Source organism: Magallana gigas, chromosome 9 (assembly GCF_963853765.1).
Source record: "Magallana gigas chromosome 9, xbMagGiga1.1, whole genome shotgun sequence".
Classification (NCBI taxonomy): Eukaryota; Metazoa; Mollusca; class Bivalvia; order Ostreida; family Ostreidae; genus Magallana; species Magallana gigas.
The window spans coordinates 4,114,490-4,131,175 of NC_088861.1; the positions used below are offsets into that span (position 1 = coordinate 4,114,490).

General features: G+C 33.4%; 2 protein-coding genes across 5 annotated transcripts in view; both read right to left on the reverse strand.

Annotated features, from left to right (window-relative positions):
* Positions 1 to 5,531, reverse strand: part of LOC105343050 (snake venom 5'-nucleotidase) — a 34,772-nt gene extending 29,241 nt beyond the window's left edge. The window contains exons 1-2 of the mRNA XM_034476940.2: positions 5,057 to 5,531; positions 1,362 to 1,575 (exon numbers count right to left, since the gene is read on the reverse strand). Coding sequence (XP_034332831.1) covers positions 1,362 to 1,575; positions 5,057 to 5,398 — 556 coding nt within the window. The 5' untranslated portion in view covers positions 5,399 to 5,531. The remainder of the gene's footprint in view (positions 1 to 1,361; positions 1,576 to 5,056) is intronic.
* A 7,931-nt stretch (positions 5,532 to 13,462) lies between these two features.
* LOC117691263 (myosin-11) overlaps positions 13,463 to 16,686 on the reverse strand; it is a 120,163-nt gene continuing 116,939 nt past the window's right edge. For all 4 annotated transcript variants that reach the window (XM_034476946.2, XM_034476945.2, XM_034476943.2 and 1 more), the window contains one exon: positions 13,463 to 16,560. In XM_034476946.2, the coding sequence (XP_034332837.1) occupies positions 16,151 to 16,560 (410 nt within the window). In that variant the 3' untranslated portion in view covers positions 13,463 to 16,150. The remainder of the gene's footprint in view (positions 16,561 to 16,686) is intronic.

The window sequence follows — 16,686 nt, forward strand, 5'->3', positions numbered from 1 at the left end:
AACTTGAAATGTTTTTTTTTTTCATTTATTAATGTGAAATTCTAAAACACATTAGGATACATGTAGAATGGATTGAATTGAGAAGATAATCTTCAGTAGGGACGCAAATTTAAAATGCTACATATTTTCCCCATTTTCGCAAATTTCGTGACATGCGAAAAAAAACCGGACAGTGAAAATTAAAGGGCTTGCAAATCACGAATGTTATGGTTAAAAAAAAAGAATGGTCTACCTAAACCCTAATTAAGTAATATTAATAAAAATGTATTATCGGTATCCCATAGCCGCATAAGACAGTAGCAAAATATTAGAGGGACAATATAGTATATTTTTAAGGGCTAATAGTAATGAAAAATTAAAACAGTTGTGAGATTATTGCCATTCCACAGACCTCTAAATGACCATCTATGAATATTAAAAGTCCACACCATCAACTATGTGAGATATTAACAAAGCTTACATATACATGCACATGTACACAGTGACCTTGCATTATATCTTAATTCTATGTTGCGTGGCGATAAAAAATGATAGAGCACTTGCAAATCATGAAAATTATGGGAAAAAAGAATGGTCTACTTAAGCCATAAAAAATATATATGAAAATATATGCACGGTCTCCTTAAGCCTTATGAGAGAGTAACAAAATATAAAGGAGACCATTTTTGCTGTATTTTTTTAAGGACAAGATATATTGAAAAATTAAAACACATGTAAAGTTATTTGAATGTTGTAGACCTCTAAATGACTATTTGCAATAAAAAATATGCACATATAAAAATTTTGTATATTGTCTCCCTAAACTACATTTTAGGGTATGGTCTCCTCAATGCCTAAATCAGATTTATATATATATATATATATATATATATATATATATATATATATATATATATATATATATATATATATATATATATATATATATATATATATACTAGTATATATATATATATATATATATATTATAGAGTTTGTGTATTAGCGTCATATGCTGAGGTTTATTTTTCAATGACATTGATTTAGGTCCGTAATACTTTGACCGATTTAAGCAATGTCATATACTGATTTGAATGTAAAGGGGACATTATTAATGACAGAGAGACTGAAATGAAGAACGCTTAACAGCAATATATACCTTATTGAGTTTTGATGACAAATTGATGATCTTTATATTACATAGAATTTAAACACGTGAAATATCAAAGTTAAAAATTTAATTTCAAATATCAAGAAATTAAACGTTATCATGTGGTAAGGTTGTTGCCCTAGCCTCATCTTTTATTGCTAAGAAAATCGCCTTTATATTGCCGCAACATTGCTTTAAATAAAGATCTTGACCTAGGTTTATTACTTTTTACCTGGATTAGAGATAAAGGATGTATCTTCTGTCAGGTACCCGATAATGGCGATCCGTTTACCTCCCTTGTTAAGGATTTCATGTCGGCTGAATAATCCTATCATATTGGGCTGTTGAGACGTGTCAAGATTACAGCAGACGATGGGGAAAGTCACATTCTCCATAAATGGAATTAAGCCTTCTACTCCGTTGTCAAACTCATGGTTTCCTAGGCTCTATAAAATGCATTTCAAATGAGAGAGAGAGAGAGAGAGAGAGAGAGAGAGAGAGAGAGAGAGAGAGAGAGAGAGAGAGAGAGAGAGAGAGAGATGTTATCATTGACAATAATACTAAATACAAAAGCCAAAGCACGAGAAAATGTGAAATAAAATCCAAGTGCTAGAGTTTCTGTTTCTGCCCTCTTAAGACCGCTCTTTTCTTGATATTTATTGGAACGCAAAAAAGCAGATACGTAAAGATTATGAAATTATACCTTACCAGGCCACGACATTACATAGCTTCGTTTTTTTGTTTTTCAGAGTCCTTTTGTGTAACAGAAAATATGAGGTATCTCGTTAGAACGCGCATAATCATAAACTTATCTGTATGTGTGTGTATGTGTTGTAGAGTGCTGCGTTGTACAATAGACTTAACAATTCTTGAGACTAAAAGAGACGTTTGGGTACGTGTAAGAGGTATCTAAAGCGCCTCAATGCCGTAGGCACTTTTTAAAGGAATTCCCAGGGGTTTCATTACACCCGTTATCCCGGGTCCCTTCCACAGGTCCAATGCGGTTCATTATCTTGAATTCCATAATCGCCAGGTACCTATGATCATGAGGATGAGTTTACTTTTAACTATTATTGTTATTCAAACTAATTGATATCTATACTGCATGGTTAATGTAAATATATATTACGTCCAGAAAACATAGTGATATAAAAGCAATTTTTGGGGCTCTTCCTTCTCTTCGTATGATAAATGTATGTGTGTGGGTTAATCTTCAAGGAAGTTCGTGTAGCTGACCGGATATAATACGCCAAACGAAAATGGGTCAGTATTTCTTTTTAAGAAAAAGGCTTAGTCACCAGCATGAGACAGATTATATGTCATTACAAATTACAATCCATTGTAATTGCACCACTAAAACTAACCAATAGCCGAGAAACCTCTTTAGAAAACGAAATGTAGATGGGCTGTTCGAAAACTATAGAGACAACCCGTATGTTTTCATTTCAAAGTGACAGATTTTTGTGATAAAGATAAATGGAATTGAATTTTATCGTCTGTAGTAAACTAAATTCAATCTTATAAATATTTAGCTGCAGGTCTGTAGCTCCCGGTCTGAAAAAATTCGGATGGACGACCTGGGAGCTACAGTGCCTAATAATAGTAAAAAACTGCAATTTACGGCGCACAAAAAACTGCGCTAGTTTTGGACTGATTAATCTCATTTCCGAACATATTCTGTACAAATATTTGATTCCAAAAAATTCCTCGGACAATTTACTACAGATATCGTCACTTCACTTGCCTCTGATATTCTTCTAAACACGGTCACCAGCCCTATAAAGTGAAGTGGCGCAGCTTGTTTACATGTAAAAATGGCGACTCTCGATCTCGATGTGAATTAATATACTTTATTTTCCGAGGTCGGTTAGCATGTTTCAAAGGAAGTCTGATGCAAGTAAAGTAACAATATCAGTAGTAAATTGTCTGAAGAATTTAATGGTACTAATTGTTTTGCCAGAATTTGTGTGAAAATAAGGCTAATCAGTCCAAAACTAGCGCAGTTTTTTGTGCGCCGTAAATTGCAGTTTTTTACTATTATTAGGCACTGTAGCTCCCAGGTCGTCCATCCGAATTTTTTCAGACCGGGAGCTACAGACCAGTTGCAGATAATAAATATTAGACTTGGAAAGTCGGGTTTCCTTTTCCTCTACGCAAACAAATACAATGAGCATACGCAGGTCTAGATTGGGATCGTAGGAGTCCGGACCCCGCCTCCACCTTGAAAACCAAATTTCTTAAATTAACATGATAAAATTACTAAAGATATTCCTTGGTCCCCCCCCCCCCCCCCCTGCAAACCTAAATACCCCTCGGACCTCCGGATTCCCTTGAAAAAATTTCTGGATCTGATCATGTTGATTATCGTAAAGAAGACTAACATTAGTGCTAATGTACCAAATTAAGATCACAGAGATTTTAATAACTTTTAATGCTCTATTTTTTTTTTATAAAGAAACATGTATTTAAAGACAGACACTCCTGATGGTCATTTTAATCTATAAAGCAAATTTAACATTCTTTGTAAAATCCTCATCTGAAGAATTTTTGTTAATAAAACAGTTTGACATGAACGTACATAGCAAACCCCTCAATACAAAACGAGGAAGTGAGGATAGTTCAAATATTGGTTTGATATATGACCGTGTCTTGAGCCATAAACAGCATTTAGGTTTGCAGGGGGGGGGGGAGGGGGGGGGGGACCAAGGGAAACAGTTTTCGACTCTTTCATCAATTCAATCTACTAGACTAAGTATATTCTGCATCACTTGTCATCATATAAATAAATCATTTACTTACATACATGTACTTATTTATATTAATTGTAAAAATGAAGTCCATTAGGCTTGAAACATTGACATGTATTAGTTAATTTAGGTCGTTCGATGACAACCATGCACTCAGTGTGTATAGCGGTTAATTCTGATTTAGGTTGTGCAATTTGATAAACAACTAGATGTGTTTTTAGACAGATTCAAATTTAGCTGGACTTGTTCAAAACTCTTTTTGAAAGTCCGATAAATGAATGAACTTGTTGCATGCATAAAGTTTATACAAAATAGGTTAATCAATGATATTATGTTGATGTTGAATCGAGAGAAAAAATACGTGTACTGAAACAGATGACGCTGTCAGCAGCATATGTTTTAGTTGAGATTCTTAACACCAAATACACTGTCTATGTCACCTCCAAAGCTAAAAAGACTAACAGGTTTTCACGTTAATACGCAAAATATATGAATTAATTACCAATTGTATGAATAAAACTTCTTACATGATGCTGGGAATTTTTTATATGTAGAAAATTTTCGATTATTTTCAATAATTTGTGCAGTATCCACAATTACAGATATGTTACATGTACCTCAAATATCATTATATTGATGGTGTAATTGAAATACTAGTAATATCTCAGTAATAGATTCGACTCGGGTATATTACACGTATGTACAACAATCGTACAGTGTTATTGTAGTATCCGAAGATGTTGATGAAAGGGGGGGACATAATGAAAATAAGACATTTACGGACAAAAACTTCTATTAGACACACATTTTTTCTAGTGGAACACGGACAGTTGTTTTTCTTTAAATGTGTATACAATGGATGTCAACAAAAACTCGAGTACTCGACTATCACTTGGTCATTATTGTCGACTAAAATTTTCTTTCTCACTCGTTATAGCATAAAGAAATTTATTATTGATTCATTATTTTAACGCATCAGTATACAGCGTACACACAAATGGCGATTTTTAAAATGTTTTTCTCCCCCGGCTTAAAATAGAATCGAGTATTGTATAATTGACAAAAGTAATTTTTCCACATATGATTTTGTTAAATGGTTTTAAATAACGACAACAAATATGCCTTTTATCAGAACACAAAGGGACGTCTCTTCTCAAATAAAAAATAAATCAAAACCTACCATGGCGTCGTATTTCATTTCATTCATAAACCTGGCCGCTTCCTGTCCGTTATATATATTGAACCAGAGTGTCCCCTGGAACTGATCCCCAGCATCCAGCAGGAGGGTGTGGTTAGGATCCATGCCCCGGATCTCATTGATCTTGGTCACCCTCCGCGCCACCCCTCCGTAACATTCCCTCTTGTCCCTGTCGCTGGCCTTGCACCCACTGGCGTATTTGTTCATCTCTTCGATGTGTGCATGGACATCGTTGGTATGGAGAAGGACGAGGTTGTAAGAACTTGCACATGTTACATAATTCAGTAGCAGTGTCAAGCACAGAATTGGATGGCTCCCAGACATATTGTTTTCCACCGGGGGAATACCGCGACCGTCACACGTCTCACCTAGAACAAGTCTACGGAAACACTCGCCAGTCACAGATTTACCTGCTTAAAACCCGGTAGCACCGCGTTGCCCCAAAAAGGAAAGATAAGTTCACTCGAATATTATGTAAACAAAATACCCCAAAATCGACAACGTCAATTTATTTGTCTGAGTTTTGTCAACACCAGGGTAATTGTACACTGAGTGATAATAAATTGTTTACACGCACCTTGTTTTCTTTTGTAAATTAATCTTAATATTTAAGATATAAATAATTTAAATATTTCAACGAAATGTTGCTGTTATGGTCATAATGACATGGCTGTTCGTATGATTTATCGTTGTAAGCTCCGTCTGCATATATGGTGACATGGGCTATAGTACAATGCGCACAGCTAATTAAAACAAAAATCACACATTGACTTCGAATTCATGTCAAGTATTTAAGAAATAGGGAAATATGTAAATATCTGATTAACAGAAATGTGATTTATGAATATTCAACTAACACTTTTTTGTTGTTTGTCAAGATTTTTTGGATGAGTCTGCCTCCTCCCTCCCCCCCCCCCCCCCCGCCCACTTTAATAAAAACGATGCTACGTGTCTGGATTGTCATCTTGCAATCGAATGTGTTAAATTCAAAATATTTACATTCGATGTAATTGTCCCCTTATGTTTGAGTAGGAAATCTGTGATGTCCAATGGTCAATATTTACATCAACTACTAGTAAGTATAATTCCCTTTTTTTCTTACGAAAATTGGTTGTAATCCATAGCTCTATAGATTGAAATCTACATGATCCAGTTCTAACCAGTTTGTCGATGATTTCTGACAGAAATGATCCTTTATAATAAACAACGGACTCCGGCTATTGTGCTTCAGAATGGAAGTGACTGAAATGGAATTGTTTCGTTTAAGATGCAATCGCAACTTCTCGGGCCTTTCCGGCAGGCTGCATGAAAGGCCCGAGAAGTTGCGATTGGTTTAAGATGTAGACAGACACTCAGCTGATGTATGAACAAATTCAGAATGAGAACGTACATACACAGTATATACACAGCATTTGATCACGTACCTGACCAACCAAGTTCATATACATATATTTTTATTCCGATGAACCTTTTTTTAACTTGCTGTTTATTTCTTAACATTATACCAATTTGATATCATTAAGCTTTTGAAAAAATAACCATCCAATGCTTATTTTTTGGATATAGTCGGTCCTTTCACACACCAGGTTGTGCAGACAAATTATCATACCGCGCGCCATGATCAAGTGGTTACATGTAAAAATGTATTCATTTACTCTATGTGTATCAGATAAAGCAGTGGTCGCAGTGAAAATACATTGTATTTAATTCATCCAATTCTCATTCTGATTGTCGCTTTTGGGGCTTGCTAAGATGTCTTTGAATTCCGGAGCAAAGGACCCAAAGCAATAGTTCTTTAATGATAAATGAGGAATCAAAGATGGCAGTGTCGGAAAATATCCAACTTTCTTGATTTCCTGATAATTGCTTTTCTTTTTGATTCATGTTGCTCTGTATTGTGGTTTTACAAATGTGATAAATGTCAACGTTTTGCCTATACGTATTGAAAATAGATAAACCATTTCTTATGATTGTCATCAACATCCAAAGAAGCGATACTTCAATTCTTTATTTTTATTTTAGAAGACGCTTTCTTATTTTTTTTAATTCTCTTTTCTTAATGTAGTTTACATTCAATTTGTTTTTCTTTATTTAACTTATGTAAGTAATACCATGATTTTACATGATGTTACATGATTTTAACTCTTTATGTGGGACTGGCATTTCATTCTGTTTCTTGTTACTTTATATGTTTTTATTTATGGTGACATATATCTGTATATATTGAGAACCATTTTAACAAGAGCTTGGACTTTGGGTAGTTGTGTTAAACAGCAATGTGACGTAGGCCTGTCTATTTCAGTGTCGGTCACCCAGCCATGGCTCTCTGAAATCGACAAGAAATCATATTGACGCAAGCGTCAAATAGGCTGCAAAAATAAAACTGTTGTATGAATCATCATTTGAGTCAAATTTTCAGGTCAACTCAAATTTTCAGGTCTTTCATATTTTTGCATAAGTAATTGATATGGATGTCATTTCCTGATATTTTCCCACCACATTTCACATAGAAATATAATATAATATACACGCAAAGTCATTTTATTTGGCGCAAAACCTGGGAATTCAAAAAATTTCATGTCATTCAGGTCTTTAGCATTTTAGGTCTTTAATATGTCCTGTATACCAATTTGAAAAGAATGAAAAACTCCAAAATTTTCCGAATAGATTATAGTCTCGATAAAAACGCGCTTAACACGACAGCCTACGACCTACCTACATTTACTAGTAAAATAAAAAATATGTGATGTTCTTTAAAGGCATAAAACATATTTTTATATGCAAATTTAATTTCAATTCATTAAAATAAGCATAACATTAATTCTTTAAAAAAAAACTATCCCGCAGAAACGCAGTTGCAATATCTAAATGTGTATCAAATAACGGACCGCCTTCTGGCGGCCCATAACAAGATTTATCTGGCTTTTGAGTTAAAACTACGCAATCGGTGCATATTTCGCTTGAAACCAGTGTCATTTTGAACTTGTTTTGACGCAAAAAATAGATAGTAACGTCCTACTGAAAGTCCAAGGCCTTGTTAAAATGGTTCTAATACAGGGTTTGCTCATATACTTTTGAGTTATTGATGCAGTACTATCAATAGTCCAATATGTTCATATGGTAAACTTGAAGACACTTAATTTTCGCGTGTGCTAAGTTTGCAGTAGTTATAGAAATGGTTTGATATATTTAAAAAAATCAAATTGAAACCATAAAATCGTAATTAGTCATGTCTTACTGAAAGTGCAATAGAACAGGAAGTAGAAGTGAGAACAACTATTATTCATTGAAAAAATGTTTAATACAAATCATCAGTTAGGGAAAATATTCACACTGTTATCAAGGTAATATACAAAATACATCAACATGATCTAACGAAGATCAAAAGCCCGCTAAAATGATTCAGTGTTCAGTTCAAAGTCTTATTCTGTAAGATACATAAAATTATTTGAAAACATTATTATCAACTTATTGATAATAGAAATCTCTCTTTCCTATTCTCTCTCTCATTCTCTATCTCTTATGAATAAATATTATTCACTTTGGTTTCACTGGAGATACCTTGTATTACTTAAAGAATAGCGTTTTATTAGTGCAAAAAGGTCAAAATATCAATTAGGTGAAGAAATTATGACATTTTTCTTTATGATAATTTTAATTTTTTTATTTTAAATAGTATAAATTTGTATTTGATGCCATGGTTCACTCCGATTTTAAATTATAGAAGAAAAAGCGATTTATGTGCAATCTGCACTTTCAGTGCAGAAAGGTCATATTAAAAAAACAGTAGCACCAAATGAAGCATATAGACCCCAAAATTGTGTTTAGAATTTTTGTTTAGCTATATGTGTAGACTTAAAAAAAACTTCAGAAAAAAACTTTTGATCGCAGGATCCAACGTCCTTTAAACAGAAGTTTTGATTTTTTTTTTGTTGGCGCTTTTAGTGATATCTCTCTTGATACAATGTATTTCTATCTTTTTTCCGTACCAAAGTAAAAGATAAACCAATACACATATGCATAAATAATCATTTGTAGGTGTAATAAAATTTGTGACAATACCAAATCGATTGTTTTGATGTAACATTTGCATCACGTTTTGTAAATGTGAAAAAATTAAATATTGATAATTTCCATTCTACTATCTATGCAATCCGGATAGGGGCACTTAGTTTCGTTCACTATCGTATCATCATACTATGTCAATCTCGGAGAGAGAGAGAGAGAGAGAGAGAGAGAGAGAGAGAGAGAGAGAGAGAGAGAGAGAGAGAGAGAGAGAGAGAGAGAGAGAGAATTTGCTTCAGTTTATGTGAATTCTCGCCCTCACCGTTTAAAAACCATGTCTGGTCATTTTCTTTGCTTGCTATGTTATCTTAACTCTTCTAAATATTTATGTCTGGCAAGAAGGGCGTGGTTATTTTATAGTTTCTAATTATTTTTAGAGGGTAAAGTAGATTTCTGATATATAATCCGTTCATTCATTCACTGTCTGTGGCTAATTTTCTTTTCAATTGCACATGCGCAATACAGTCGATAGTGCGATGAAACGATAACCATATAAAACATTGCGTCATCGATATCGCACCAATACGTCATCGCTATCGTATTATTGCTTCGTCGTGCCATGGCACCATCGTCATCGCATTGTCGCGCCATTGCATCATTGTCATCGTGCTATCGCAATATCGCTTCATCATCATCGCAACATCGTGCCATCGCCATCGCATTATCGCGCCATCGCACTATCGACCCAAACCTTGATAGTGATAGTGAACTACTGGTCCTATCCGGATTCCATAGCCATCAGTATAATCAAATAATGGCCCAACTCTTGTTTGAGTGCTTAAAAGGATATGAAGATAGAGGATGCAATAAAATAGATTAATCGGGATAAAAGTAATCCCCATCTTACTTAAATATTAATTTTAAAAATGTTCACTGCATTAAGTCCTGAAAGTATACGAAGTAATGTCTTTTTTATTAATGAAAAACCGAATATGACATGTTGATCTGGGATAAAGATAGAAACAGGGTAGTTGTTTTGTCACCGCGCTTTAGAAGCATTAATATTGAACAGATACATTGCAGCATATTTTTTTTTATTTTTACAAAGGGGCAACTCTAAAAAGTCGGTCAGTTTAACGAATAAAAGTGTATATGTAATGATTCTTTATATCTAGTAGACATTTCTGTTTTTACACTCTACATGTACATATATAGAAACCGTCAAATCAAACACCATTTGGTGTTGTGAAATCAAACTTTTCACGCGTGTTTCAATAAAACCAAATATCTATAATTGTTTGATGTAGCGGTTTTACTTAATTTTCATATACAGTGTATGTTCATATGAAGAATTCTGTTTAAAGCATACAAATTCGATGAGCTAGCTGTTTGTACCAATTTTATTAAAAACTGAGAGAGTAAGTCTTGACCGAGAATACACATACATGTATCTTTTTGGTAAGAGATGGCTACATGTATGTTGCCTGTGGATTCTTGACATACAGTCTCAAGTTCAGTGAAGAGGAAATCTATGAAAAGGATAGTGAACCAAACTGAATTTATGTATTATTTCTGCAATGAAATCACCTTCATATCCCAGAAGAATCATCAAAGAAACATTTTTATGTTTAAATGAGTGTACCATACCTTGTGTTTATTAGGTCAGAAAATTTAATTGAAGTAAGCCATGTCTAACGATGGGACCAATCGGGAAAAAATGATAACAATTTGAATAATTCCGCCTAAAATTGATCACGTTATTCTATTTTGAGTAACGAAAAAAAATATTATTAGACTATATCAATAGAGGCAACAAATCGAGAACGATGGAATACAAGAATATTCATGATATCAGATTAAAAATATCGTAAGAACAAGGTAGACAGAGAATTTACGAGATAAATACAGATGTGAATTTAAATTATACGTGTATATTTCCTTTTTCCCGCACTTATGAGTAGTTTCGTCGAAAGTCCGTTCTAGTTCCAGTAAACAAGAAAGGCGGATATTATGTCGGTAAATTACCTCGGATGCTTCACATAACGGTACATGTATATCTGCACTAGAATTAAGACGGCTAGTTGGTCGAGGCCATTTTTTAGGCTTTATTTACCTCCTTTAGACGGCAAGCTACGTGTAAAACTGTATGGAAATATTCTTTAAAACTAAATTATTTTAGATTTTTTTCTTTTCCTATTAATAGTTATGGTAAAATGTAACATATTTTAAAATTGTAAGGCAAATTTGGTGGTCAATTTGTTGACCGTTCGGCCTCTTTAAATGAAACCTTAGCCAGGAAAAACCACGCATACCTTTGAACTTCTTCTATTAATTTAAGACAAATAATTGTGCAATTTTTAAAAAAAACTACAACTTTTCCCTACGCATTCTGTTATCTCGAGATATTTAGACTTGTTTTTTTTTTTTTACATACAAATAAGTTTGTCACTAATAATTTTCATGAAATTTCGTTATATTTCAATGAGCTTTTTACTGAAAGCTTGCGTTATGTTATAATCGATGTTTCCTGTATAAATCCATTAAGCTCCTTCTCTACCAATACATAAAGCGCTGGGTATTCCAAGCCTGCTTCTCAGTCTACTACTTTCTTAGTGAGGTAAGTTTCTAATCTTGGTATAAACAGTGCATAAATGTATTCAAATATGTTTTTTTAATCAAAAATGTTCCTTTTATTATAATTATATTTTTCACTGAATGTTCTGATAATGAAAAAAACATTAAAATAATTATTGCTGTATGTTATCATGAAACAGCAATACATTTTACCAAAAATGGTGCATTTAAATGAAATCGTTGCTTTACCGGAATTTCAAATTTAAATATTATTGGTTTGAACCACAGGGGCATCGTATCCGCTCTACACTATATGACATATATATAAAGCATACATATATCATATAGTGTAGAGCGGATACGATGCCCCTGTGGTTGGACTCACGACAAGTGAATAAATGCATGTATAGACAGCATACAATGTACTTAGAAATGTAATATACTTCGACACCGGAAACTTCCGGAAACTTGATAAAGAAACTTAAGGCTTTGCACAATTCTTGTGGGTTATTCAATTATTCTATCTAATTAAAGAAAATAATAAAAGAAACGAATTCATTTGTCAAAACCGGAAGTAGAGGAAGAAAACAAACTGAAAGCATGTCAGATAATAGGAAATTTATTGGTGGATTACCCAATTTTTCCAGTTAGTTATCGTTAATTGAAGCAATATCAATGTTTAGTGTTGTTTGTTTTCAGTGGATGTGTGTGTGTGTGTGTGTGTGTGGGGGGGGGGGGGGGGGGGGAGGCATGTTAAATAAGCACAGGGGAATAGTCATTGGTATTCATATGCTCTGGCATTGTGCAAGTGTGCATAAACAAGCTTATCTTTTAAATATCTATCGTTTTAGCTGTACGCGGGGTTGTTAAGGAAGCATATGGAATCTGAGTTACATTTAATTCCGTGAAATCACAAATCTTAGTTATTATGCACATATTCAAATATCTAAGCAACGAAACGTAGATAAAAAACAACTGAAAAATACTGAAGACAATTTTTTTCCAGAAATAAGTTTGTATTACGTAGATTTACACATTGATGACGTCACGACTAAAAGTTGAATGTCGTGTGAATTTGATCGGAAAGCATTGTAAACATATTCAAAATATAACTAATCTAAGAACTCTCATAAAGTATTGTGGTGTGATTTATTGAGAATTGAACATAAGAATACTGGGGGAGTTGTTAGTTTTATCAATCATTCGCTAAAAGGTATGTAAATTTGCTTTTATTTCTCAGCCAGGCTTTCCTCTGTCGTTGTTTACGATATAAAAATCCGACTAGAACAACACTACCCCGTATACATTGAACTTGAAATTTTATGCGTATCGTTAGTTTGATCAATGCTTAAATTGAAAAGTGCTGCTAGAATCCCATGTTGTGTGTTGTTTTGATGCAATTTGCCGTTTTCCGTGCAAACTATATAAAAGTTGGGAAGGTTTTACGAGAACCGGATAAATAACTTTTTAATAAGGAAAAACATGGGATTCTAGCAGCGGTTTTGATTAAACTGAGATGTTTTGCTTTCACTTGGTATGTTTATTTTATTTTTGAAACCGCGGGGTAGTGTTGTTCTATCTCATTTTATGTTAAGGAATATACGTAAGCTATTTATAGTTGTCACGTGATAATGCACCAATGTGGCAGTTATGTACTACCCGATTTTATAGCACTGACATCTATTTTAAAGGATAATCCTAAGTCTTTGATTTTTATTCAAAATTATTATTTATTTTCACGATTTTGAATATAACAGTCAAAATAAGACGCTAAATTGCCCATATGCTTCCTTAACACCCCCGCGTAGCCATCGTAAACCAAAGAAGCAGATTTCTAAAACATTGGTTTAAATTTCTGAATCGATTAATTATATAATAGTGTTGTGTTGAGCATGTACTATACTTAAATAGTAGTCAGGGTTTGATACATGGTGCACGAGCCGGAGGCATAGTACATGCACAACACAACACTATTAAATGTTATTATAATGCCGAGTGTTGTATATACTGACGTGCTTTGCTATAAGTAGCTGTGACGTTTGAGTGTTGTCTTATCTCAAAAAATAATTACCGGAAAATCTAGCGTTTGTTCTGTCAAATTATTCAATTGATTTCAAATTGATTGAATATTTAATCAACAGGTTGCTGTACAATAAAAACTCGTCAAAGGTTTATGTTCTTTTTAAGAAACGAGAGACGTTTCACCTTACCGAGAAAACTCGAACTGTTTAGCAGACGAAATCTCATTGAGTTTTGTGCTTGTACATTCTTTATCAATCGTATGTTTCTTCGTTATATATATATAAATATCGACTTATATATCATCGGCTGCGTAACGGCAACGCGTTGGGCTTTAAGACGTAATGCTTGTAGTGGCAAGAGTTCGAAACCCGCTCGCAAACTTTTTGTTGTAAACATAAATGCCGTGCTCAATTTCGGCATAGGATGCTTAAGCTATATAAATACTTTGTATACTATGCGAAAATAGATGAGAATTGAATAAATAGCGACGAACTGAAATATTTTTTTCAAAGTGTGTTGATATCGTCGATACTAACGCACTTTGAAAAAAATGTTCATGGTTTATTGGAAATAGTTGATAGTTTTATAAACAATAATGATTGTTTTAACCTTGTTTAGCTTAATGTGATATACTTAAAAAAAGAACTCATTGCATTCTCAGCTAACTTGATAAATAGTTTCTAGATGAGAATTTTTTTTCTTTTCTCATAAGACAATAATTTACACAGAAGAAAAAATTCGGGAAGTTTGAATTATCCAATATGTCATAAACTTCATCACTTATCAACTGCATTTTCCTTTTTTTTTTTTGAGTATGCAGCAAATTTACCTCTTATCTAGTATACTGGGCTATGCCCAAACGAATATGATTTATATATATATGAATAATGAAGATCAATGTATAATATATTTCAACTGGTTTATTCCAAATATAATGTGAAAAAAGGATACCTTGGTTATGCTTATCAAAAACAATATGATCTTTAAAAGATCAGTGCGAGAAAATTAACCCGCATCCTAATGCTTGTTTTTAAGTTTATAATAATTTAATGTTCGTTAATGTTAATATCCTTTTATTGAAGAGAATACGAAAAGAGGGGTACTGTTGAAACCCATAGATTCTTTAACATACCAATGGAGAAAGTATTGTTCGGCCAGCTCGTTTTTTCAATAACACTGCATATTTCATTTTCCGATCTTAAATGTTTACCCAGATTTGCTGAATATCATATGTTTTGGAATGAAAATGAGGGTAGGGGACATTCTTCTTGTAATCATTTAAATGATGCACTGTAATTTGCCCTGTATCTTTGGTTAACCACCACCCCACCACCATCCAAGTTCTATATAACATTAAATTAGATTCACGAGTGTTAACAAATCATCATATTATCAACAAATTAGAAATTCAGTTCCAGAATTTGTGATATAAAAATATTTTTTCAAAGTGCGTTAAGAGTGTCGACACTAAAATATGTTGATGTACCTTCAGAACACACTTTGAAAATTTTTTTTTTGAGTGGGTTAATTTGGTCCAAAATTTAACGCACTTTGAAAAAAAATGTTTAAAGTGCGTTGATTTTGTCCAAAATTTAACGCACTTTTTATTTCTAAGTGCGTAATTTTTTCAAAGTGCGTTGTCACAATGCTCAGCTATTGCGAAATTGTTTACTAATCTGCCGACCGTAAAAATCAAAATGTAAGGGTAAGGGGCATTTCGATGTTGTGACGTATTGTTTATCAAAATAAACAATAAAATGAAGTATAATTATACAAGTAGTTTCTTTTTCAATATTGTCACCTAACAGCGTAGCGCGATGGGTCAGAGGATTTACAACAAATCTGTAAGTTATGAGTTCGATCCCGCTGGTGTTTTACAGTTTTTACCTCTCCAAGCTATTTGTTGTTATATTTGTAAAATTTAAAAATTCTAAACCTGTTAAAGTATTCTAATTATAATGTAGTTTAATCCACATTGATATCGACATATGTCCCATACCACCATCACATTCGATAATCGAGCGACGATTCACCGGCGAATGAATATTTAAACTTTTGAAGATATCGGTGTTCTAAGAAATGAATGTCACTGCCTGCTCCGTGTCGTCCAATACCAGTGTCGGGCGAATAAATTTTACCTGGGCATAATGGTACGCAATCTCAGAATTCTCGAATTTCAATGATTTGATTTAAAGAACAAAAATGTTATCAAACTGATCTTTTGTTATTCATAGCCATATACACATCACGTCTTACACAAGAAAAACTTTTGTTAATTTCTAATTTTTACATATATTCAAAATGCTGTATGAAAATTATATAAATACATGTACACTCAGTATTATAATAATAACAAAAACAAAATACTTGAATGTTAAAGTCTTTAAATTGAACAATAATTGTGATGTTCAAGTTTTTGATTTGAAAATATTCAAACAAGTTTTTTTTTTGCTTTATTAACGGTAATTATCAAACCTAGTTAAGTTTAAATCCAGAGAACGTTGTAGAGGAAATAACATGACTAAGGTAACCGGTACCACTGTACCGTTTGACCCACACTCTGTCACCGGTCTGTAGATGTAAGATAACCAGGTTGGTTCCGGTCTGGTAAATTCTAACGCTGTTCCCACTGTCGTACCAAGCGAAGGCCCTGACCTTACTGGATCCATTCAAAACTATGTCTAAAAAGATGTGTTTTTGATAGGCAGACTGAACAGAGATATAGAACACATATGTCCCCGCTGTGGGCGCTGTAAAGATACCAGTACTGGGGTTGTAACCTTTTCCTTCACTGTAGATTACTACGGGGAACACTAGGGTGTCTCCTGTCCAACCATCGTTACCTGATATTATACCCGCTGTAAACGCATGGTGGCTACTCTTATCTACAATAAACAATTTGCTTTATATTCTGTTATGTCAGCAATATTCGTTTAATACCGATTTTCTTTGATTTCGTTGTTAAGTTGATTCACAAAATTAAATGTTCATTGAAATGCAATATTCTAATA